The sequence below is a fragment of the Branchiostoma lanceolatum genome, chromosome 2, assembly GCF_035083965.1.
Source record: "Branchiostoma lanceolatum isolate klBraLanc5 chromosome 2, klBraLanc5.hap2, whole genome shotgun sequence".
NCBI lineage: Eukaryota > Metazoa > Chordata > Leptocardii > Amphioxiformes > Branchiostomatidae > Branchiostoma > Branchiostoma lanceolatum.
The window spans coordinates 36,716,271-36,742,990 of NC_089723.1; the positions used below are offsets into that span (position 1 = coordinate 36,716,271).

A 26,720-nucleotide genomic window follows, 5' to 3' on the forward strand; every position below is an offset into this window, starting at 1 on the left:
TCAAATATGTGTTTTTGTGCTACAGTATTATTTTGACCAAAGATACAGTGAAAAACTCCTTTCCACTTCCTTCATTGTGTGATGTTTACTTTTTTTCCAGATTAAAACATTAGAAGGTAGAGCCAAAGTTGCAGAGGAAAACCTGGAGTTGGCGAGGACTGAACATTCAGAGGAACTGGCCAAAACTAGAGAAGAGCTCATCAGTCAAGTCATGCAGCTACAGGTATGTACATGAACCATTCATGGTCCTTCCCTCACAAACAGGTTGTCCTTGGCTTGTTTTCTGCAATCCCAGATATCCCCAATCCATCATTGCTATATGTGTATACAGTCATGTACATCTTCATTGCTGCTTTTTTGTCTGGAAAGGTTATAATGCAGTATACAATGTAATCGTCTTGGTTCACTTTTAAGCCGTAATATACATTCATGTGCAAGTATCATTGATAGACATTGAAGTACTTAGCCAAGGAGTGAATCTTTTCTAAAAATAGGTGTGGCATTATGATGTCATTATGCTAATTTGCATGCATTATCGTCTTGAAATTAGGGACCATCTGAAAAAAAAATCAAGATCCATACTTTACTATAAATGGTTGCCGTAATTTTTAGAACAACCGAAACTCCTCATCCACCCTACAGTGCTACCTTAATAACTTGTTTAAACTACAGTCCACAGTCAGACACCTAGAGGGCCCAAAACTCCTCTTCTACCATGCAGCGCTACCTTAATAACTTGATTATTTTTATCCCTTGTGTATAACTCAGACCAAGCAGTCGGAGTTGTCCCGCCTCCTGACCATAGAGAGAGAGAAGACCAAGTCCCTCCAGTCCACAGTCAGACATCTGGAGGACAGGATGGAGAGACAACGCTCATCATCCAGGAGTTCTGGTTTTGCAGGTTCAGAGGTAATATTATTACGTTATTGTATAATACATGTTTGTTTTATTTCATTATCTCCATGAAAAATGGAGATATTGTTTTTGGTGTGTCTGTGTGTGTGTGTGTTTGTGTTTCCGGACTACTGTAGTCAGCATAACTCAAGAACCCCTGGATGGATTACGATGATATTTGGTATCTGGGTGGGTGTTGTGAAGCCGAAGGTCAGGGTCGATTTTGGGCCCCCTGGTATGTGACCTTGGTACTGCAGCAGAACTTCAATTTTTGTATCTTTTGACTTGGACGTGCTGTGGTCTTGATTTTTGGGTGGCAGATAGCCTGTGATGTAATAAAGAAGTGGTGTAGGTTTGGGCCCCCTAGCAGCTTTCTCTGGAACTGCAAGGGCGTTTTCGTGAAAATCTTCTATGGAGAATAACTGAACAAAGGAACAACGGATTTCCATGATATTTAGTATGTACGTAGCTTAGATAGAGATATACACAATGAAGTACAAATTATGCTAATTGGGACTTAATTTGCATATCTAATGAGGAAAATCTTTATTTACAGTGTTTTCCATTATCAGACTCAAATACATGTAACATATGTAGTTTATGGAAAGTGGATCATCAACAGGTACCAATTATGCAAATAGATTCCAAATTTGCATAATTAATGCAAAACACCATGTCTCATCTAATTGGAAAATTATAGGACTGTCAATATGATACTTAGTATGCAGGTAGCTTAGACAGAGATATGCATAATGAAGTGCAAATTATGCTAATTGTTCCTTAATTTGCATAGCTAATGAGGATTATCTATATTTGCAGTGTTTTCCATTATCAGACTCAAATACATGTAACATATGTAGTTAATGAAAAGCGGAGCATCAACAGATACCAATTATGCAAATAAATTCCTAATTTGCATAATCAATGCAAAATACTATAATTCATCTAATTTCAAAATTATAGGACTGTCAACATTGCAACATGTAAGGTAGATAAAGGTGTTCATGACCAAGCATATAGTATGCAAATGTGTAAGTCATTTGCATGAATAGAATTGTTCATGGAGATTTGAGGTCGTGGAACTCTTGTTTGATATGTTTCAATGAAATAAATGTGGAACACAGGCAGCGGTTGCTGGTATCGTGCACCATACAAATGCAGCACAATGGATATAAACAGACAACAGTCTATTTTATCATCGTTATTTTGCAAAAATGCAAGTTCGCATTTAAAGTTTGAAAACAATGAATAAGTAAAGTGCAATGTTCTTAATTTGATGAGTGTATGTGGTGATATGACAATTGTATGTGCATTATGTAACCACCAGTAAAAGCTGCAGCAAGTATGATTACTATACATAGGTCTTCATTCATTCATTGACAAAGTTTGGTTATGCACATAATGATTGATTTTCGTTAATGCACATATTAACGTCTTTGAGAAAAGTCCTTTGAATTTATTTTTAAACTTAGCCTATACCAACCATAAACTGTAGTTGTTGAGTGAATACTGAAATTTTCTGACACTTTTTTCTAGGGGCTTTCAAGAAAAGGTCTTGATAATGATTTGCAGGTACAAAATCTCAGCCATGTGGTGCACCTAACACGCATGTTACAGGACACTAAGGGCTTCCTCAAAATGTAACAGCAAAATGTTCAAGGTTTCAGACAACAATATTAATGTTTGCACCCGGTGGATAGTGTAGACATGATTGTATTGTCATTCTATTCTGAGCTATGAGAAAAATTGAGAATGCCAAAAATATTATGCTTAAGGGATCATATCACAATCACAGACAGACTTTTGCACTCACCATGCACCAAGAGTTGATTTATAGTGTATATGTGGTGACATCCTTGCCTCCTGTGTGATACATTATGTTCGTAGGGGTGCCAAATTTTTCTGATTCTTTCACACATGACATAGTAACAATTTTGGCGTTATGTTGATTTATCTTTAGTTTTGTTTTGCAGTCAACAGTGTTTGGCTAATAATTGAAAAATCTAAACCTAACACAGAAATCTTGGAATCACTGTCATAATGGATCATGTGTCTTCATTGGTACTTTTTCAGTTACATTATATTGTTTAGCAGTATGCAGATTCATAACAGATGGCAGTTTCTCTTCTGGTGAGGCTAGAAAAAGCCAAATGACTCTTATATCTGTCTGCTTTCCCCTTGGAGAAGCACTTTTGCAACCCCTCCTCTGTTGATCTCCTTCTCCAGTAGTCTTTCCATGGATCACATCAGTACCCCTCTTTCTTCACCCATTCATTCCTTTTTTTGGTTCCACAGGCCACAGAATCCGAGAGAGAAGAAATCGAGGAGAGTCTGCGGTCACAGATAGAGGAGCTGCAGTACCAGAAGGATGAGCTAGAGGCGCAACTGGACGAACTCAGAGAAGAGTTTGAGAACAAAGTGTTCAACGAGACGAAGGAACTTCAGAAGACATTCTCAGAGTGAGCATGATATTAGTTTATCTTTAGGATTACCTTCAGTCTGTCTATAATTATGCCAAAGAGTGATTATACCGGCTATACAGATAGAGATACTTATACAGATACAGTTTCTTTAGTCAATTAGTGTTAACATTAGTTAGCAATTTGATATAACAGATGAACTACTGTAACAGTAAATCCTGAAATGTTTGCTGTTTGCTTGGTGAACAGAATTGTTTTGATGTCAAACTTAAAACCACACAAAAAACACCTCCCCCCTCTATTGAAAAGTCACATTGCACTGCTATTATAGCTACTTGAAAAAGCATCATGCTTTACCTCAATTTGATGATGACTGCTTTACCTCTAAACATTGCAGAAAAGTTGCCACACTCCTGAAGGAGAACGAAGAGTCTCACAAGAAGGTGAAGACCCTGGAAGACGAGCTGACCAACTCCAGGACGGCAGCCGGGCTGCAGAGTGGGGAAAACAGGAAACTGCTGGCAAGGCTACACGAGGCCGACTCTCAGATCAACAAACTTAGAGGTAGAAACACAATCATGTGATATCATATGGTTCATTTGAATGATAGTTGTATATTTAATGTTGTTCAGCCCCAAGGACAGGTGTGTTAAACTGTTTGTGAATGCTGTTCAGGGACATGGGTATAGGTGTGTGTTGTTTATGTTCAGCACCAAGGACAGGTTATTTAATTGTTTGTGAAAGTTTCATCACCAAGGACTGTGGTGTTGGTGTGAGAATACCGTTCAGCACCAAGGACAGGTATGTTCACCTGTGTGTGGATGGTGTTAAGTACCAAGAAAGTGTGTGTTCACCTGTGTGTGTATGGTGTTCAGCACCAAGGACATTTGTGTTTTCCTGTGTGTGAATGGTGTTCAGCACCAAGGGCAGGCATGTTTTCTTGTGTGTGTGTGTATAATGTTCAGCACCAGGGACAGGTGTGTTTTCTTGTGTGTAGATGGCGTTCAGCACCAGGGACAGGCATGTTTACCTCTAAGTGGATGGTGTTCAGCACCAAGGACAGTATGAATACAATGAACAATTTCAAGAAAACTGGTGAAATTTTAGTTTAGAATCATCTATATATATATATATGTGTGTATAAAAATGCAAAGTTATAAGATAGGTTAGAATCCTTCCAAATTTGTCAATATCTCAAACTTGCAGAAAATCTCGAGAAGTCTGAAGCGCAGACCAACGTCAAAGAGCAGGAGAAGAGCCACGTTCTCCATGAGAAGTCCCAGCAGCAGTCGGAGATCAGCAGACTCAAGGCCAAGCTGACGACACAAGAGGCGCTCATCAAAACTGCTGAGGACGGGAGGGAGAAGGTGGAAAACGAGTGGAAGAAAACCATGGAGGATCTCAAAGCAACAGACTCTGTTAGGATAGAGGTTTGTAAAATTTCTTTTTGTAGTCATTTTTGTAACATGAAATATGTAATACTGTAAATGAGTTTGAGTTCGCAGTAATCTCTTCCCAACAAACCCAAAACCCTGCAAAACTTTTGCTTGATTTGTCTTCTGCCTACCTACCACCTTGTTTGAACCACAGACTTAAAACCACCGAAAATGCTAAATTCTTTGCCTATCTCAAAGTTAAATCAAAGCCACCTAGATCTTAAAGTTTTTATTTTAGAATTATCTATAAATGCAATTTGACATTTGCCAATATAAATATTGTCCAAGACATGTTTGTCTATAGAATAGAGAATCCATTGTAGTAGATTTCTGTTTTAATTTCCAGTTGGAAAGACTTAAGTCACAGCTGAAGGAGTTGGACAATGAGTACCAGGAATCCTGCCAAGAAAGGACTGAGATGGCGAAGAAGTTGGAAGTGTCTGCCAAGGAAGCAGAGTCGCTCAGGGCCAGGGTGGACTCGCTTCTGTCTGATCTTGAACAGATGGATTCTCAGGTATGATGAATGATCAAATTGTAATTATGAACATTGTAACATTATAGGAACTTGTATGTTTCTGTATTTGTGAAGTTGAAAAACGATTATAGCAGCTCAGAAGAATAACGAGTGAAACAACATTACGCTCGCTTATGATGTACATGTACATGTGGTCCACTGTACTATTACGTAGCTCAATTTTGCAGATCTGGTATTATGTTCTATTTTAAGGCTTTGAAGGAAAATAGTGTTTTGTTTTGGATATTCATTAGAAGTTCACATTCAGGTTTTATTTTCAAACATTTATATGATTTATTTAACAAATGTACACTCTTGACGTTTTGTACAGAAAGTTAAGCTACAGATGATTGTGATACTGACAACACCTGTATATTCTTGTGTTTGTTTACAGAAAGCAGAACTTCATTCCAAAGACAGGAAAATGAAGGCCATGTTGGCCCAGTACAGGGCCCTGGAGGATCAGCTACAGATGACTGTAATACTGACTACATCTATTTATCTCTTGTCCCTATAGAAGACAGGTTTACTTGAGGAGATCGGTGCCAGACACAGAAGCTGATGTTTTGCACAAAAGAGTGGTTATACTGGCTATTCAGATACAGATACAAAGGCTGGTGTGTTAGGCTGAAGGGCGGTTATACCTACTGTACAGATACAGATACAAATACATCTGTTTGTCTCCTGTGTTCCCTACAGAAAGCAGGTTTGCTAGAGGAGATCGGTGCCAGGGATAGAAAGATGGATGCCCTGTTGGCCCAGTACAGGGCTCTGGAGGACCAGCTGCAGAGGGACAGGAGAGACCTGCTGTCTGAACAGGACCTCAGTCAGAGGCTCATGGGACAGGTACAGAAAATAAATTCTTTCCATTACTGTAAATTCATTTATGTTCATAGGACATAATTTTGTGGTAGGAGGGGAAAGGAAGTTTCTCAGTGGTTGAAACAATTCTGTAGTTCTGAAGTAATACAATATAATATAAAATACATATCCATGGTGTCATGAATTCCCACTGGAGAGGGCCCAGCAAAATCCATGAAATTAAAACTACTGCAACCATTTCAAGATTTGTAAGTTGGCAGTCATACATACCAGTCATAATGTTATTGCTGCTGGAGAATGCAATATATGCTCCCAGGAGTTATTTCTGACATTTTTCTAAGTTATAATTCCTACCAGACAGTATAAATGGTACAATGATGTGTCTTGATTGCCAGTAAAGAATGTACAATTATATAGCCATGTATCATGCGTTTTCTATACACAAGGAAAGATTTCTGTCGTAGATCAGGCTCCCATCACAATATTGACCCTTGTACACAATTTCCTCCCCTTGCTCCAGCTTGCCGAGCTTCAGCAGAAGTATCAGATGGACGCTGAAGCCAGGACCGGGGACTTTGAAGAACAGAACGCCAAACTTCTGCAGGACAACTACAAACTGCTGAACACCATTGAACTAAAGGAGTCAGAGCTCGAGGTAACGCAGGAAGCATTTCAGAAAGCAAATTTTTGTCGAAAAATATTCTTTTTCACCCCCCATTTTGGTTGAAGTCCAACATCTGCAAACAAAGAACTTTTTCAACTATGAATATTATTGAAGAATGATTCACATGATAGTGTATGAATAGCGTCTAAAATCTCTAAATACAATTGAACAACAATTTTTCTCTCATATGGTCATCCATGATTGTGTGCACTTGGTGATAAATCATGGTTTGCTGTATTGTTAACATTAATGTTTATTGTTAAATCTGTCCTGGCACACAATATGCACCGCGTTTACCTGTCAAATGCTATCTGTTATGTCATGAAGATCAGTAGCATCAAACAATGCCTGTGGGATGAGGGAACACTGTTTATGAATTTTTCATGATGTTGGAACAAAAACCTTTTCACCACTGGTGGTGTTTTGGGGTTTGGTGCCCTTGATAATTGCCTGCATGTACAACAGAGGCATTGTTTGTGGTATGTCTGTCTCATTGTGTGTAATACTATGTGTTTCTGTTTGTGGTTTGTCTGTCTGTCTGTTGGTGTGTCCGTGTTTCTGGTCTGTTTCCGACCTACTTTGTCCTTTGCTCATAATCTTTATGAACATTTTCAGGAATCTTCAAGACTTTTGAAGGAAGAATTGGAAGAATCTGAAAATAGAGCGACAGAGAAGGAGAAGGTATGATTACATAGTTTTTGTATGTTTCTTTTCTAGAACAATTGTGTGATATTATAATAGTTAACTGATTACAGTTCATTGCCATCATATATCTCACATGATGATGAAAAAAAAAATTCATGGCTGTCTGCAAAATGTATTTCTCAATTTTTTTATGGAAATGTCTGTAATGTGTCCACATTACTTAGATCTAGACAGTGTAATGCCACACCAATTTAATTTCTTGGTTAACGAATTTTTACTTTCCAAAAAAAAGTTTTGAAAAAAAAATCATGAAAACAAGGCTGGGCCAGCCTTCTGTTTTCATGATGATTTTTTTTTTTTTCTAAAAATTTTTTTTTTTCTAAAATTTTTTTTTTTTGGAAAAAAAATCCGTTAACCAAGAAATTAAATTGGTGTGGCCTAATGGTTATAAGAATGTTCATTCAATGTACATGTATAGTAAAACTTGTGCTTTACGTAATGTGGCTTTGTTATGTGGTTTACTATAGAAAATGTTTTCTAGGATCATCTTACAATTTGATTACACCTGTTCGATTGTTCATCCTAGATGCTTTCAGCAGTCAAGAGAGATGTTGAGAAATTCAGAGGAAAGGCTGAAGAAAAAGACAGAACCATCTCCAGACTTGAGGATGAGGTATGCAATAGTTACTGTATCAGTCAAATTATTTAAATTTTTATCTGCATTGCCTGTTATGAAACAATCTTTTTTTAAGAAAGTCAGCAACAAATATCAAATCTAACAACTACTGTAGAACCTTAAGTTTATAATGTGTTCTAATAAATACCAACAGTGATAAAAAACATAAATCCCAACGTTTAGACCATCAAAAGAGTCTATATCAAGGTCACTTCCTGCAATGTAATGAAAGAGCAAATGAATGAACGAACGAAGGAATGCTCATTAAACCATTTGGGTACATTACCATTGGTAAGACTACATACCTAACCCTGTCCCCATCTGCCCCATACTTTGCTGACATTGTTGTGTCAGGTTCCATGGACAATGAGAAAGGTGAGATGGGTGTAGGCACGACATAATGTCGACACACTTGCAGTAGCATCACCTACCTTTGTTTTATCACTGGCAGATAATGAGTACCTGCTGTCACAGCGTACTATGACAAAAGCTTGCTAGATTCAACATTATTTCTTAATTTCAGCTATATATTATTATGGTGATATCACATTTAGTAGTATTATTTTGCAGTATCACAGTATCATGATGAGTTACTGTAAGCCATGTTTAGTGTATTTTCAAAATTTTATTTTATCTCTCTGTCCTTCACTTGAAATGATCCACAGTTTTTCTTGTCATTCTGCATGTTGCTGAAACAAGTACACTTTTTCCCTCACTAAGTGCCAGTAACCTGACCCCATGCACCCTTTTCATCACACTTCCCATAGCCCTGTACTATTCACCTTTTTCTAATCACAGTATGACAAACTTATAACTAAGTTATGACGAACTATGTGTACCTTGTGGTACATCTATTGTGTAGTGATTACACTTTCTCACCACTGACATGCCAATGTAACTTAAGTATAGAGTCAAACTTGTACAAGGTGACTGCCTTTCCTTTCCTTGAAGTTACCCTTAGACACATTAACATTAAGCATCGTGTACAAGAAGGCAATGCCTTCTCACCCAAGGTTTGGTGGTGTGCATAGCACCGGTTTTGTTCAGTCCCTTTTGTGCTTGCATCGCCTTCTTGTACACGTCATGCTTAATGTTTTTGTGCTGTACTTCCTCCTTTTGTTGTCTAATACTGTTAAACAGTATGTAAACTACAAACATTCAAGCTAGAGTCTTCAAGCATGTTTATTTCAAACGTCAGCAGGTGAGATTACCTGGTTGTGTACAAAGAATGTCCAATATCCTATGTTCTACGAACCTTATGAAATTATTTTCGGATGTTTATTTCGTCTGCCCAGAAATCAAGCCTTGAAATTTAAAGACATCACATATTGTATGGAATCTTGTCAGTGACAAATAATCACACTTAAAACCTATTTCATATAATAGCTATAAGGAGAGACTGTGATCATCAGTTTTTCTTTGCTGTTTTATTTGTTCAGCTGCACAACAAGGAGAAACAGCAGCTGCTGCTGGAGAATCAGCTGCAGGCTACGAAGGGCCGCATTGAGCAGATGGAGGAGAACGAGAGGCAGTCAGCAACAAGCCTCAAGGTTAGGATTATAACTAAGATCTGTCAAGCATACATCACGGTGGTCAAATTAGGCCTCAAAAGTCCCAGACTTTTTCGATCCCAAATCATGTTCGATCACGTTCAATCTGAAGGTAAGGACAGACAAAAATCTTAAAGATCTGTCAGACATATCCTGTAGTGGCCACCCTTAGTGGGCTATGTTGGCATATAGAGTACCAAGTGAATTTTCATGCTAATATCTGACAGCAACAAGCCTGAAGGTAAGAATAGAAAAGATTCTAAAAGGTCTGTCTGTATATTAGCCTGTATAACCACCCTTTGGCCTAACACACCATGGCCAGCTTTGCAGGCTCGTGGTGCTGCAGCAACTGGTTATATTACACTGGACGACTTGTCAAACATATCTTAAGCCGGCATCACACTGCGGAAAATGTCTCGACTGATAAGTCTACAGGCTCTAAAGAACATCTTCATCTTTTATCTAGCAACATGTCCAGTGTCATCTCGATCTCTGCATGATTTTAAGTGATTGATAAAACAGTACATTTTAAGCAAAAAATAAGCAAGACTCTGTCACCACATTGAATTCTGAGGAACACATGTACATGTACACTCAGTCGAAAATTCAGTGCACAATTTTTTTTGTGTGGGAACAAAGCTGTGCTATGTTAATTAACTACCAACACACAGAAATTTTATACTTAGTCTAATATCTCATAGTGTTAACAACATATTTTCTCAACTTTGTGGCTAATAGATTGAAGAAATAATCTTTATCATTGTGTTTAAGTTCCACCGAACAATAAATCACTGAACGATAATAATGTTATTTCCCATCAGCAAAGTGGTACAGCATTGGAGCATGCTGAGTATTGATTCTAGTGATTCTGAGGCTAACGCTCTAACCATTGTGCCACACCGACGTCACTTCCTCTATCAATAAGATAGAAAATGTTCATATGCCTTTCTAGCAGGGTCTTTGATGAATCTGGGGACCTCATTAAACAAAGGTAGCCTGTTGGTCTCCCTCTGCTCCCCCCTGGTGAAGTGGTGAATCACCTTCTGCCTGTCCTTCTGCTGGCTGTACGGGGTGGCCAGGCAGTAGTGTGCATTAGGCACATAGCCATCACACTCTGGTGCCAGCCTGAGGAAGTGCTCCCACTGTCTGATGGCTTCTGTCTCAGATACTTCCTTTGACAGGAGGGCTGTGAGGTACATAGTGGTCAAATGGTCCTGTTTGTACATAAGGGAACTGGCCATGGCGGACAGGGCTTTGGATAGAGCAGGCAGATTTGTTGTTGGTAGGTCACTCCCCTGGGCAAGTTTTGACATCATTGTTGGCTTTGGCTGAGGGCTTGCCATCCGTATGGCCCACCCCAGGTAGCAGTAGATGTGGTGCAGGTGTTGGTACAGCCAGTCTCCCGGTCCGTGCTGTAGGATGGCAGCAACCACCTGCTGCAGGGTCTGCACCCGGCTGTCTCCATATGGCAGCTGTAGGGCCGTCAGCAGCAGACAGGTGCTGTCCGTGGGGTCGACTTGTAGCTGGGAGGTCACTAACTGTTTCAGTTGAGCTTTACTCAGATTCAACCATGACTGGTCATACAGTACTTTACTTGTGAAACTCGTTGATACCATGTCATGCTGCATAAAGCCCAGTACCAAGGCCTTTACTCCCCCCAGGTCTGTGTACCCACTGTTGGTCAGGATTTCTGCTCCGTTCTCCCAGGACCTAAAGACCTTGATGTAACGTTGTGCTGTAGGTGAGTCCTTGTGTTTCTGTAGCGCGGCTCTGTACCGCTTGAGTGGCCCCTCTTCCACCTCTCCAGCTGAAGCGATGGACATGGCTGCTACAGACGACACGTCTTCAGGGAGGCCAGAGTCTCCTTCTGTTGTTATGCTGGGGGGTGCTGACTGTAAATAGAGTGTTATGAATTGTACAAATCATGCAGTTTTGTCGATTTGGAGATTTCACATTACCACAGGGGTGTTTGTTGCCTTTGTTCTAACAATCTATTTTGGAATTGACTGTATAAGGGTTTGCCATGATTTTATGTTCATGCAAAACCACCGCAAAAATGCTTTATCTGTCTTCTGCCTGTCTAGCCCCATGTTTCAACCAAGAACACTTTTCATTTTTTCCCTACTGCAAAATTAAATACCTTTAGATATTTCACCTTTTATAGTACTTCATAAGATATGTAGTAAAAGAATATGCAATTTTATCAAAGCCTCTGAGCATACCTGTTTCTCCATCATCCCTGCCCACTCCCATCTCTCCTCCTCCACCCCTGCTGCCTCCTCCTCCTGTCCCTCCTCCTCAGCAAACCACCACCCCTCCATCCCCACTTGGATGGGTCCGGTCCAGCCGATCCTCTGCAGCTCATCCTCCAGCAGCAGCTGCAGACAGGTGCGGTCACTCCCCCGGTCGATCCTCTCGTTTAAGCTGCGCATCACCCAGTAGCCAGCCTGGGGACAGGGAATTTCGAAAGTGTAAATCTACACCATACATTACCAGGCAACACCCCTTGTACCATTATGCTAATGAGAGTGCCCTAGTGTGACTGGTGGTGGCATAACATAATCCCAAAATGTGATAGATGAAAACAAAAATAGAATCAAGGTGAATAATTATGTACTTTACATATTTGCCACACTATAGGGACTGACAATGTCCTTATACTATAGCTGAGGGAGCTGGGGTAGCTACATTGTATAATGAAGATAAAGACTCTTTTTACACAACCAAGGGATTTATTCAACCGACGTTTCGGTGACCCTCTGTCACCTTCTTCAAGGCAATTCTGACTGGTTCACACTTGAAGAAGGTGACAGAGGGTCACCGAAACGTCGGTTGAATAAATCCCTTGGTTGTGTAAAAAGAGTCTTTTTCTTCAGTGACTTACCAACCTGATGAAACTATTCACGGATACATTGTATAATGCTTGGCAACCCCAGCTTTTCTACAAATATTCCTCTCAATGATTGTTCTGTTCAAACACTTCAATATGGGCATATGGTTTACTTTCTGTGAAGATGGTTTTTAAGTTGTTGATCTTGAGTGATTCACATAATAATGCAAAACAGGTAACATATGCAGCATGTGACTACCGGGGTATATGCTGATTTCTAAACATCCAACTGGCTATCATTTGTCCATAGATGAAAGTTTGCTGTATCCTACAAATGCTGTTTTCTTATTAAAGGTAAGCAATTTATTGCTTCAATCCCAATGGAATAATGATTATTGTGGAATGTCTGCCTGTTTTATTTTGCCTTGTTGGATTTCAACGGTTACCTTGAATTTTCTGACTTGTGTCTAATCACAATGAAAAGTCACATATACGTGACCATGCCACAATATTAGTGAAAACAAACGATAAAAGTTTCGTATTTTGCTGTGTCTTACCAGTGTTAGAAACTTGACCTGTACGAGAAGTGACCCTTCTTCTATGTTCTCCACTCGGACATGTCGCTCTCGGTCCACCACCCTGTGAATGGCCTCGTCTGTTTGTTGCCTCTTGTTCATGTAGAAAGCTGCCAGGGTCATAAATCCTGCAGCCAGTCCTGCTCCCGCCACTCCTGCAGCAGACTCAGCAACCTGAAAGGTGGTCTTGTGGTTAGGGTTTAGCATCTAAAGGTTCTGGGTTCGAATCCCTAGCAGGCCCCAATCAATATTGTGCCCTTGGGAACGGCACTTTACACACTCAGCTTTCTTCACCTCACCGCAAATGTGTACTTAGCTTCAGTTATGGGTAGGGATGCGTACCTTAACGCTGAACCGAATCCGGACTCATAAAAACATTTAGGTTCAGGTAAAAAAAACTAAACTCTGAGTAAGTGATTCGAATCCCGACCTGAACCTAAATGTGAGTTTAGATATGCATCCCTAAACTGTGCCAAAACTCAACTGAATCGGTTTTAAGACTACAATACTTACAATTACTTAGTACAGGGATCACTTTCACTGTTGTGTCAGAACTTACTAGTGAATAAACTGTAGTCTTTGTTAAAGAGTCTTCAACTTAATCTAGCCAATTTGCGCACGTTATGCTGTTATGACATTATTGAAATATTCCATGGGTTCAGGTTCAGACTTATTAGTTCCAGACTTGAACCTAAACCTCTGGATTCTAATCCAGACCTGAACCTGAACATGGGTTTAGGTACATGCATCTCTAGTAATGGGCATCCCTCGGATAGGACGATAATTATAAATGGACATCCCATGTTTTAGGACAGTCACACATTGAGCATGTTAAACTTAAAGAACCCACCTCACTTGCCAAAAGAGTTTGGGCTTATACTTTTCAGTCCAATCTTATGCAGATTGTACTTAGTATATAACACTGGACAGTCACTGTTATGCTTAAAGGTGGTTTACTCACTCACAGGTTATGCAAAACAAGCAAGCAAACAAACAAACCCTGCCGGCTGCAATTGCAGCTGCAGCAGCTGCTGCACCCACGACGACTCCCTCTGCGAGAGCCTGGCTCTGGATCCTGATGGTAGCTCCTCCGAAAACACCCCCTACTTGGCCTACAGATCCAGATATCTGCATTGCTGGTGGTGGACCAGTGTTTGCAGCTGCTGGGCCTATGGGTGGGACATTGTAGGGTACCTGTCCGGTTGGTTGAAATTGGGCAGGTACAGGGAAGCCCTGATATGGATGCATGGCTGTTGGAGCTCCGTAACCCTGCTGACCGGGGTGGTACATCATGGGAACTGCCTACTGATGGACCTGGTAGCCTTGTCCTGGAACCCGAGGCACTAGTTGTCCTGTCTGTCCATGTATGGGAGCAGCCTGCTGATGGACTGGGTAACCTTGTCCCGGAATCATCGGTGCCAGTTGTCCTGTTTGTCCACGGGGATGGTCGCCATGTTGAAAAGGCTGAATGCCCCCCTCCCCCTCCTGTCCAGGCTGCAGTTCTTGTGCCTCCATTCCAGCATCAGGTGACGGCTGTTGGCCTTGATCACCTGCTCCTGGTTGCCTTGACGTCCCGTCAGCCATTTTTGTGGAAAAATTTCACCAGACACCTCACAAGATTGCTTGAAATTTGAAGCAAAACCTTCCGTCGCGCTCAAACTGTAAGATCTACAGCGTCTGGGTTTGCGCAATGACGTTGTTGATTTTGCACCAAATACCTGAAACTTGAAACCATTCAGAAAGTTCAAATGCTGTAACTTTATAAGGCTCCTATGGCTGTTAGCCATGCTGCTGCATTGCCATATAATACATGTGGGTAAATACAGTTTTGTGAAGGGAAACAAAGTAGTATAAACACAACGTTCATGGTAACATATTGTTCAATAGAGGCAACCAGAGCTCAAAATACCATTAGCAAATAAAGTAGAATGTCATCAACATGTCAAATTGGTCCCTTAAATTTGGTAAATTGCATTCCTGCATTAAAAAAAAAATTCTATCTCCTTCAGTTGTTTTTTTCAGTATCTGAATCCTGGCTCAAGTCAGTGACTTGAAAGTAACTTGTTGGCCTCCAAAGTTCAAATGACAACAGAGAGTCTTGTCACCTGATCCCTTTCAATAATAGTTAGGACAGTTAAAGGATATAATATAAAGTGTTGCTAGAGTTGGGTAATGTAAACAAAGGTACTATCATAGTGACTGGATAGGACAGAATATGTTAGGCCCCAGAATTTTGTAAAAAAAAAAGTCAACAAAGCTACATACAAATGTATGCCATGTACCTGCTGGTTTGTTTACCAAGATAAGGGTATTGAGGGTCTGTAAAGTGAAATCAATCAATACTTTTGACCAAGGTTTTTACTAGCATCAAATATGATATTCTAAAGAATCTTATGTTATAGGAAAATGATCTGTAGGTTAGCCCCAACATTGCTAACTTGGGGTGTCCAATTTCTGAATTGTCTAAGTGCAGAGTGTCCACAGAATTGCACCTGCCGGATTGGGCAAGTCACAGGAGGACATTCCCTTGTCTTAATGCCCTTTCAGTAAGTTGTTTTACTTGTCTGTGGCAATCGGTCCAATGGACTTTTCTAATCCCAACTCTTATATCATATTACATTATAGCTTTGTAAAATTTAAGTTTACTGAAATTTACCAGTACACACAGCTCAAGTCTAATGACCTACTTTTCAGGTTGTACCGGGCCTACAACAACTGTAACATTATTAATATTTACACTTTAATTACACAAAAAAGTTAATATTGATTTAATTTTCAGGACAAGTGCAACAAGCTGGAGGGTCAGCTAAATGAGCTGACGGACGAAAAGAGAAGGCTGCAGAAGGAGTTGAGGGAAGGACAGAAGGAGGCAGACAGACTGAAGGAGGAAAAGAAGTCATTGCAGAATGGTACGTATTCATTTGAAGCTTAACATTAGCTTCAAATGGCTAGCGTAGACATTCAGCTAAGCTATGTAAACCCAGGATTTAAAACTAAAGCCCTGTGTCACACATTCATAATCTTCCCATGACTTTGCTCCCAACCAATCCCCAACCAAGGTTGCTGCTGGGTTAGGAGTAGCTTTCAATCCATCCTATTCTACATGCAGCTCCAGGTTGCTCCTCTGTTTGCATCTAAGCAGACTAGTAGGCAACCTTGCCATTCAATTCCTATCTGTTACAGAGGTGCGAGATACCGGCAGATCGCTGGCTGAGTCCCAGGAGAGAGAGGCCATGCTGCAGCAGCACAGCAGCTCTACTGTGGAGAACATACAGGCAGAACTCATGAGAACCAAACAGCAGCTGGAGAGGGACAAGAAGAACCTACAAGAAGATCTGCAGAATGCCAAGTATGTCTTGATCATCCTTTTATGCCTGGGCTTCCAATGTAGTACAATGTATTTCACAAATCGACATAATATATTGCGGAATAATTATTATATTTACTTAGTAGATGTTACATGGAAGAAGTATCCCAACTGACATATAATGAGTCTTAGGGTGTAATTTTCCACCATCTTAATGGCAACAATGTCAAATGATAGCTGTTTAACAAAGGCACAACCCATCATTTTCTTTTACACTGCTCTCATTGACTGTAGATATGACTGAGTGTATAATAGATGTGTTACAGGTCTTAACATATTATCGTTCTTTAAATTTGTAGAAATAAGATTAGTGTACTTGAGGCAACCATCCGAGAGAAAGAGCTTCATCTGGACCATTTCACCAGGAGCACAGAGGAAAAGGTGAAGTACTAACCACATATTGTACCTAAAACCTATTGTAGTTATTTGTACTCCCAGCTCATTATGATTTTGTACCAGTTTTGTTAAGGCACATATAACCAACCTGAAATGCTTTTGACTGGGCAACCTTGTTTTAGAAATAAATGGAATAGCAGATTGAAACAAATATTGCTAGACAAATACATGTCTCATCAAGAAGATAATTCCGTTCTGAAACAGTTATCACAAAGTTCTATGTACATCTATTTAAACATATTTCTTTCCCCCCAGACCCAGTCCAGCATCAAAGCCATAGAAGACGGCCTGGAGAAGGCCAACCAGGCTCGGGAGAAGTTGAGACAGGACCTGAAGGCACAGGAACAGATCAACACTGCACTCAAGTCTCAACTGCAGGAGGAGGTAAAGTTAGACAACAGTCTTGATATGCTATATAAGCCCCCCAGATGTATACATTATGTAATACGCTGACGATAGCATACAGCTTAAATTCTTGCTGCATTATATCTGGCCAGCAGCCAACAGCCAATCACATTGCCGCCTACTGTCAAGAGACAAAAGGGTGGGAGTATCGAGTTGGTTGGTAGCTGGCCAGCGCTAAAGCAGCAAGAAGGACGGATCGCAGACTGGTATGCCAGGTTAAGAGGCTGTTGGTTTTTTTTCATCGAGAAGTCCATTTCTTGGTGAATCAAAATGTTCTGAATCCTTCTTGTAGCAACTAATGTTCTGTTCTGTTTACGCTTGTAGGTTTCTGCTCGAAGGTTAAGTGAACAAAGGAACGAGGAGCTTCAGCATGAGGTTCGAGAACAGAAGACTGAGAAGGGGCTTTACTGCAGCAACCTGGAGGTCAGGCTTCAAACACTATGCTGTATAGAAGTACAACCATTATCATGATAATCTCAGCAAAGGGCCATCTCTAAAGTGTCTCTAGCCGCATCTATTAGCTCCATGACATGGGAGGTATTGTTTTTTTGTGTCTGTTTGTCTGTCTCTGTTTCTCCATTATGTATTTTCCATCATTCTATTACTAGTCATGTTCACCGCAGAGTGACAGGAAGCAAAGGTCAGCATTACCTTAAGTAGTTATTAATCAACCAGGTCATGTGGTCAATGAAAGAGCCTAGTCTTATGTCTGCTTATTATGTCTAATATGTATCTTATTACCCCGGGATGTCTAACCTTCATCAACATATCAAAGATCCTACTTGTTCACAGGGTATTGTTTTTGGTCTGTCTGTTTTTTTGCCTCTGTATCAGCAGTTATATATGTTTCATATGCTAGTTTACAATATTTGAATGAAAGACAGTTCATTCAGGATGACATGTTGACATTATTTGTGTTCAGGAGGAACTGAAGGTTGCCAGACTGCAGATTTCTGACCAGAAGAAACAGATGCAGAGACTGCAGAAAACAGAGAAGTCCTCAATCACCCTGCAGTATCAAGTGTACGTTTCCTTTTTCTTGGGTTAAATTATTGCAATTAAGAGAATCATCATGATGGTTGTATTAAGCTCTAAGCAGATGTAAGGATCCAGCTCAGTGCCTGTGTTGTATGCCTGTTTTTGAAACATTTAGCACTCTTTTCTTGCAATTGTGTGATTTTGTATTTTCATCTGTTAGAAAATACTATAATACTAGAAAAGAATGCTAAGTGTTAATAAAGCAGGCATAAAACACAGATAATAAGCAAGGTCCTTACATCTGCTTGTAGATTCTAGGTTATAGAACATGTACACGTATGCATACTCTATTTACAGGATAGTGAAAATTTCATGATTAGTTACACATGATTTTGTATTTAAGATACACAAAATAATAATTAGGACAGTACTGACTGATGGTTGTTTAATCCTCCAGTGAAAGTCTAGAAAAGGAGAGAGACAAGTTACAGAAGGACGCTCACTCCCTGTCTGTGGAGCTGGAGATGGTCAGGTGAGCTTTTATTATACTTATCACATAGCAAAGGGAGATATTGGGATGCCTGAAACATATGTGCACGGGACTTCATCAACATTTTTAGGTTCACACCACTTTAGGATGATTTATTTTTCCATCTAATGGCTATTTTCAGCCCCAAAACGTATTTTGGCTCCTGTGTATTGATATCACTGACTAAATGACCTGAAATGTAGTACAATGTATTGGCATAGACCACTGTCAAATGATAGAATTTATAGCTTTTTTGCAAAATTTGCATTCCTACATCATCAGCATCCATTTTAATGAATGAGGTATTTTCACACAAGGTTATATTAAGTTTTGGCAAGAATTATTTAAAGATAAAATCCTTTAAAGGAGCCCAAAGTGATTTCAGCACGTTTGAATTCGGATTTTGAATATCCAGAATATCTCCACTTTTAACTTTCTGAAGTTGCTTTGGTCTCCTTTGACTTGTAGGGAGCAGCTTGCAGAGAAGACAGTGGACAACAACCGGTTCAAGGAGGAGGTGGCCTCCATGGAGAGTAAACTGGACCTGCTGAACTCCCGGCTGAGGGAGGCCCAGGAGAGCTCCAACAATGGTCTACAGGACCTGTTCATGGCAAAGTGAGTATGAGTCATACATTCAGGACCTTCCCACAACTCTTTCACCCAAGGTTGGCACTGGGTTGGGAGTAGCCTAGAATCCATCCTATTCTAGCTCCAGTTTACTCCTCTGGTTGCATGCCAGCAGAATATGACTTTGTCGACTTTGGTTTTTCAAAATTTATAGTCAACTTAAGACTAGCAGGAAACTATCACCTATCAACACAGATGACCTTTCTCATGACTGACTCCCAACTATGGTATGGAGAAGCTTGGAAGGCCATGGTCAACACACATCACAATTGGCATGCACAATATTCAGTGTGTTTGTCGGCTGATTGTGGATGGTTTACAATGTGTGCTATATAAATTGTTTACCTGACTACATGTATGTCAAATTCAAAGATGCTACATGTATTTCTTGTAAATACATCTCTATGAGAAGAATCGTCTGCTCTTGTTTTAGAATTTTAGCTTCTGTGCAGTCTGACTGTGTGTTCTAAACAGCATTTTTCTGAATTCATTCACTATAATAGGAACCAGGAGCTTGAGGGAGAAATCTCCCGCCTCAGGACCATGCTGGCTAAGAAGGAGGAGGAGGAGATAGACGAGCACAGAAGGGCGCTGGATGGAACAACAAGGTGGGGGCATGTTGGCCTTTTGTACTGTAATCATTGGGGTACTTAATCAGTAGTTTTAACAGATAATTGGTAAATTTGGAAAACAAATTATTGCAGAATTAGCGTCATGTCCGTCAATTGCATCAGTACTGTTGTATGTAATGGAAGCTAGAGATTCAAAGAAATAAAATACATTTTTACTAATAAATAAAATCACGAAACCTGTTTTAGAATATTATGTTTAAATTGGAAATTTCCCTTGTCTGTCATTTACTGTGACATGAACCGTCCTGAAACGATCTCAATTTGTTGTAAACTTAAGACCTCGTTCGTGGAATGATGTAAGGGTGGATTTATCAAGCAATTCAATAAATTTTCTAAACAGTCAGACGTTTCAGATAGTATCCACTGTCTTTCATCAGTGACTGTGAGCGAGTGTGCTACGTATCTGAAACATTTCACTCTTTAGAGAACCTTATCCAATTGCTTGATTTATTTGTATTATGTAAAGTTCTACCCGGGTGTCTAACCTTTATCAACATTAACAAGATTTCCTTCCCTGTCAGTGTTGAGATGCGGCAGATGTTGATGGAGATCAAACAGAGGCAGCTGGACATGCAGACCACCCTCAGGAAGTCACCTGGCAAGAACTCTCCCGACAAAAACTTGGTAAGTCACTCCACTTTACTTTGACAGTAAATCAACAATATGTTACTCCAGCAATTCTCATTCCATTCAAGGCAGGGATGAGTTAGTTGCTTATTATATGAAATTTGGGTCATGATAGCATTTGATACACTGGTATACCAGACCGGGTTGTACTTAACAATGTCTCACTGGCTTCTACTTGTATCACACAGGCTTCCACAGAATGATTTAGAATTTAAAGCACTGCTGTCAAAAATTTGAATGCTGGATTTGGACATCGGAATTGCTGTTTTTATTTTTGTTTGTATATTGTTTTGCCATCAGAGTCTCTGGAAAGACATTTATATACAGAAAAAGACTGATATAGACTCTTTATCTATTGCTGTAACACTGAACATATGCTTTTTGTCCCCAGATAAACGAGCTATACCGTGAGATCGGGAGACTGACGGCGCTCAGCACGGGGCAGCACGTCCGCATCAGGGAGTTGGAGGACGAGGTGCACAGACTGAGGAACAGGATCCTCATCATGCAGAGGAACAGCGACAGGTCAGTGTGGGCTACATTAGTTATATAGTATTTTAAGAATTAGGGATGTCCCTGTAGCTCAACTGGTAGCAGCCTCCCAGTTAAGCTTATGATTCCAATTGGTTGGTAACCCTAGTTACCCCAGTTCAGTCTTGGGAAGGACATCTCAGTTGGGGCTGCACCGTCTTTCTCGGAAGGGATGTAAAATGGGGGTCCTCAAGCATGTTAAAGGGGAAGGGCTAGCATGTGCGTAAGTAATAATCATGTGTGTGTGTGTGTGTGTGTGTGTGTGTGTGTGTGTGTGTGTGTGTGTGTGTGTGTGTATGTGTGTGTGTTGCTAGAAGTTGCTGTGCCAATGGAGATAATTTATTTCATTTGTTTATGAATCTTTAGGGTCGTCTCTTTCGTTAGCTAAATAACTCATTTCCAAGGGTGCCCTTACAAAATCACTACAAATCAGGATACATAAAAGGAATACTAAACATTAACTGAATGAATGATACATTTCACTATAAATTGATTTATATACATAATACAATACCTTATTTTGCAGATACCACCAAAGATACATGAATCCCGACAACTTTGTCCAGGAGATCAACTCCAGAATAGAAAAGTCCTTGAAGATGGCCGAGTCCAGAAACTTTCAAACTCCACCGTCCAAAGACTACATGTCGCCATCATCTGGAAACTTTTGATAAATCCGTCTTCGTTGGATCTTGTCTAGGCTACCCAGCCCTCTGAATGTGTTGAAGACTGTGTCATCCTAGCCTCTACCAGGCTCCGTCCTATCGTTGGGAAAATAGTAGAAATCAGCCGAGGTACTCCGCTATACAGGGTAGGGCCACTATACAGTGAAGCTCCATTTTGATCGAAATGGAACCTTACTGTATAGCGGACCTACCATGACACTACACAGTCTCTCAGCCATGCTGCCTGAGAGACTGTGTAGTGTCTTGTTACATTTTCAAATAAATAAATAAATAAATGTATAGCGGAGTACCTCGGCTGATTTTCACTATTTTCCCAACGATAGGGCTGAGCCTGGTAGAGGCTTGTGTCATCCCACCTTCTTCTGGGACATCAAGGTTGGATCTTGTTTTGTGGTGAACAGTTTTAACGTCTTCTTGGAAAGAAACAGCTCTGGAGGCATGGCCCAACAAGTTCTCCTTGCGTTTGGCAATCCTACCTATGTCTGACTGGTGGCTGGTTTGTTCTTTGCCCAGCTGAAATCAGTCCTCACCAGTGTTATTGCAAATATCAGCATTACCTGACAATTATCATTGCCGAAAGTTTCAGGTTAAAGGTATACTCAAAGATGCTGCTTATATGTTTGGTTTTCATTTTTGGTAAATGTTGTTCCAGGACCTGCTAACTGCACATTGCCTCTTGCCAGACATGCCAGTTATCCCCGGTAAACTAACTTGGATAGCACTCAGGCTAACCAGTTAGGTCACACTGATTTGATTCTATGTTTGACATCCATGTCCAATCTTTGCCAGTTTTAAAATGAAAAAAGGAAATGTCGCTCATCAGAACTAACCACTGTAATATTTAATGTGTTTGTAATGATTTGTGAGCTGTATTTCAATCCAGCCAGTCAGAATGTGCTTTCAATTGATAGATATATTTAAGCCATATTATTTTGCTATTTTACTTCAAGCTTCACTACCTCTTAATTTAACGCCAAGTTAAAAGATTTAACTTGATTCATTAATGTTTCATTCATTTGTATTGTTGAGAATTATAAATTAAATGCAACTGCTTTAGCAAAAGCCTGAGAAGATTACTACATTCAGTGTTATGAATATTCATTATCAAAAGTGATGGATCACACAGTTCATTTTATATTTTGCTAAAATCTTAGGTAACATATTGGTGTGTTTTACATGTTTTATCATTTTAGCCAATTGCATACTATTAGGTATCTACATTCCTAACTCCCTCGAGTGGCTGTCAACACACACATTCCTAAGTCAAAATAATGTATAAGATAGCCCTGCACATCCATAATAATCTTATAGAATTATAATGTTTTTTTAAAGTGTGAAGTATACAGTAAGGATTGTGACCAGGTGACTGAAAGAACTATACCGAAGATTTCCAAGCCCCCCCCCCCCTTAAAGTTGCAGGAAATGTGAAAAAAATTTTCCACAGAGTGTTAAGACTGGGGTTACTAAGTTGCAACACAGGATATTGCTTAGATGGGGAGTTTGGTGAATTCTGTTAAGTAATATTTTGATCTTACTAGGTTTCTTAACTTCTCAAGTGTTATTTTTTTACCCTAAATGTTATGAAAAAAAAGCTTAGCTATGGTATAGAATATGACGATATGATACATCTATTATGTAGCGATTAAGATAGGCAAGGTGTGAAATCATCTTGTCAATTCCTAACGTCTTCTCATTTGTTACAGTTAGATTTATAAGTGTTGTTTGAGGCCTACACTGGGGTATAATGACATGCATACAGATCTGTATGATTCCAACACAGTATATAAGTATAATGGTGGATCTTTGTGTTATGAGTGTTTTCGTATCGTGAGAAAAATATTTTTATACCAGTCACTGTATCTACCAATTTGCACCAGCTTTTTTACTCGCAATTTTTTATCATTAAAGTTTTATGTTCTGTTACAATGCAAGGGTTTTAAGTTGTTTTCCTGGGCTGGAAAGAAACATGAATGTACAAAAAATAGATAATATGTAGTTTTACTGCACCCTATCCGTCCTGATCTTCCATCGGTGCAATGCAGAACTGTGGAATAAACAGTTCCATCATATTTACTGGCGTTGTGCTCCTTAAATTTGTATGATGTTTTTGTTTTAAAACATTTTTTGTACGAACTTCACGGAATTCAGGCAAAGTTAAGTTTAAAATTACGACTTGGTATGGGAAAACTGACAAGTTTTAAACCTGGTGGATATATCTTTTAGTTCTTATCTCGGCACAAATACCTTTCTTCTATCGAGTTTGCTACGTGCAGAGGCCACTTCTAGACACTCAACTACGGTAGCTATACTGTTGCTATTCCTCATTTATTCCAGCTGAGAAGGAATGGACGATAGAGCTGTTTGCATAAAAAAATACACAGAAGCTTACACACTGTAAATTCTGCGGCGTTATCTTGTCGATAGACCAAAGGGGAACAAGCTCTTATCTCCAAGCAGATATAATGATCCGGCCCATTTTTTTCTGCTTTACTCCTGTTTTCGCAACATTTAGTACTCTTTTCTGTATTGCATTTTAACGGTTTGCCTGCTCCGTAGTTAATATACTAGAGATGTGAAAAATCGGAATTTGTTTTTCGAGACACAAAAAAGAGTAATCATTGTTGTCTCTTGTCTGTAGAATGAATGGGTGAAGGACGCCATTAGTTGTACCACTTCGTGATGCGCTCCACTTTTAGGACCCAAGATAACCTCTCATTGTGGTGGCGCAAAGTTCAGAACATCTTTCGTTCTGATTGGTTGAGAAAAGTGGGGAGTTGTTTGGGCAACGTTAGTTCAAATTGTTGTTTGCTGGTTTGGGATAAAATTTATCGACAATCAACTAAAGTTGATGAGTGTTTATCTTTTATGATACCCGTTGCCAATGCACAAGCCACAAATGTGATAAACATGTTTATTTTCGCCAGGTCAACTCAAATAAGACGTTTAATGCCCTACCTAAGGCAGTATTGCAAGTAACAATACAGCGAATTAAGAACAATACAACATATTACTACTCTAATTCAAATGCTACCTCCAAAAGTTAATTAGTTAGATTTGACTTCTTTGGAGACTGTGGAAAACGAAAAAAAAACTTTTCTGCATTTTGTGAGTTCTATCAAAAGAACATCTATCAGTTTTTTGTCATGTTGTATACCTTTAATGCACCGCAGAAGTTATTTTATACACCGATCTGGAAACGTCCACAGTTAGATTTTGTGGCGGTCCTTAAGTAAATGTGTACATATACTCCACCCAACTCATAAACTAACACTATAGTTACTCATTACACTCACCTCAAATAACATGTGTTAACCATTATGTAACATAACTTTTTAATCCTCTATTTCGTACACAAAGTGTTCTAGCAATGGTTTCTTGGAGTTGATTCTTGATACTAGAACATTGCAGTGTACATACTCGTTAGTTCATTACTTAAGGTACGTATTTTCGTAACTGCTGATGTTGTGACATTCCGCTGTAACTTTGGACCCTCAACCAGTTTCTCACGTGCACAACCTAAACAAAGATACCTTAGAATAGTTCTGTTTGACAGGAATGTATCAAGATTCATTACCCACACATCTCTGTGCATCAACCACCTATATCATCTCTTGAGTACGCTCTTATATACATTTCGACGAAAATCTTTAAAACACTTGAAGCAGAGTTGGTGTTTATATTTGATCTTTATGTGCGTAAGTTCTAAAGGTTGCTGATATGAGATGTTATATCGGCGCCATGTGTGCCCCTGTACCGCCTGCCACACACAGGCGTAACAAAGGTTGGCCGAACAAGATGGTGGGGGCAAGATTCGGCATCTGGATTTTTATTGCCCTTCTGTTGTTTCAAGGTGAGAGTTCTAATTTCTTTCTATCTGCCATCTTGCGTCTTGCGATCGTCGTAAGATGGAAAACTGAGGACATTGTTGGGATAGTCGTGCACGTGTCCTGTAAGGTTCAGATGTCTTGCTATAGAAAAGACTGCATATAGTTATATCCTTGTCGGAGGTTGCTTCAGAGTGTCACAGCCTGGTTTAAAACATTTCGACTCATGATCGTACGAGAGATTGTCGTAGGATGTTCAGGGTGGCTGTGTGGCATAGCCTACCGTGGACAAGGGCCCAGTTCAACTTTTGTCCGTCACAAATCTGTCTTAGCATGAAAGTTCATCTGTCTTGGTAGAATTTATTATCAACTAAGGTTAAACTTTTCATCAAACACTGTAAAGAAATTGGGACTTACCCAAATTTTCGGTTGACTCTGTCTTATAATCAGATTTTTACCATACAGTGATATACATCCACGAAAGTCCCAAGAATGCTCTGAAATTGTTGTCGTAAATGTATCGTACGGTGGATGTCACTAGCCTCCAGCATTGTGTTTATTGTATTGTTGTCGAGAGAGCTAGAGATAGTGGTTTAAGATTATTTCATATAACTTCTATTCCTTCCACAAAATGCGGTAAATCGAAATAAATAAATAAATAAATTCCGTATTAAGATTCGGTATTGGAATCGGCTATGAGTGAAGTGTTCTGTAATGTAAAACCCCATCTTATGATCTGTTTTGTAACGTGTTGTAATTGTACATGATACCAGCAATCGCTGCCTAGTGCTCCACGAGTGTTGTGATGTTGCAATTGAAACAAAGTTGACTTGAAGTTGAAATATGGGGGTTACTAGTGCACATGTAATAAGAGCACTAGTTGTTTTGTAACAACGTGCAATCCCCGGTGGCTATTAGGATGTCAAAACAGACAAAGGTGTTTCCAAGCAGATAAATGGATCTGCTTATTTTCGGTGTTTTACGGCCTGTTTTTGAAACATCTAGTACCTTTTTTTCTATCCTTGTATTTGTAACGGATATGGTGAGCTGTTAAAGAATTCAATACTAGAAAATAGTACTTTTAAATGTATC

The 26,720-nt window shown here is 39.7% G+C and overlaps 2 protein-coding genes across 2 annotated transcripts in view; one reads left to right on the plus strand and one right to left on the minus strand.

The window, feature by feature from the left end:
• LOC136427027 (myosin-11-like) overlaps nt 1-22,870 on the plus strand; it is a 38,424-nt gene extending 15,554 nt beyond the window's left edge. Inside the window, exons 16-39 of the mRNA XM_066415745.1 lie at nt 101-223; nt 769-909; nt 2,431-2,466; nt 3,190-3,353; nt 3,712-3,878; nt 4,521-4,744; nt 5,097-5,264; nt 5,964-6,110; nt 6,607-6,741; nt 7,366-7,431; nt 7,982-8,068; nt 9,511-9,621; nt 15,806-15,935; nt 16,210-16,375; nt 16,693-16,774; nt 17,045-17,173; nt 17,519-17,617; nt 18,117-18,217; nt 18,630-18,704; nt 19,170-19,316; nt 19,832-19,936; nt 20,482-20,584; nt 20,979-21,112; nt 21,645-22,870. Of these exons, the coding sequence (XP_066271842.1) occupies nt 101-223; nt 769-909; nt 2,431-2,466; nt 3,190-3,353; nt 3,712-3,878; nt 4,521-4,744; nt 5,097-5,264; nt 5,964-6,110; nt 6,607-6,741; nt 7,366-7,431; nt 7,982-8,068; nt 9,511-9,621; nt 15,806-15,935; nt 16,210-16,375; nt 16,693-16,774; nt 17,045-17,173; nt 17,519-17,617; nt 18,117-18,217; nt 18,630-18,704; nt 19,170-19,316; nt 19,832-19,936; nt 20,482-20,584; nt 20,979-21,112; nt 21,645-21,789 (2,985 nt within the window). The 3' untranslated portion in view covers nt 21,790-22,870. The remainder of the gene's footprint in view (nt 1-100; nt 224-768; nt 910-2,430; nt 2,467-3,189; nt 3,354-3,711; nt 3,879-4,520; nt 4,745-5,096; nt 5,265-5,963; nt 6,111-6,606; nt 6,742-7,365; nt 7,432-7,981; nt 8,069-9,510; nt 9,622-15,805; nt 15,936-16,209; nt 16,376-16,692; nt 16,775-17,044; nt 17,174-17,518; nt 17,618-18,116; nt 18,218-18,629; nt 18,705-19,169; nt 19,317-19,831; nt 19,937-20,481; nt 20,585-20,978; nt 21,113-21,644) is intronic.
• Nucleotides 1-26,452, minus strand: part of LOC136428917 (coiled-coil domain-containing protein 25-like) — a 107,830-nt gene extending 81,378 nt beyond the window's left edge. Inside the window, exon 1 of the mRNA XM_066418751.1 lies at nt 26,448-26,452. The gene's annotated coding sequence lies outside the window, so the exon portion shown is untranslated. The remainder of the gene's footprint in view (nt 1-26,447) is intronic.
• Between the last annotated feature and the right edge of the window lie 268 nt (nt 26,453-26,720).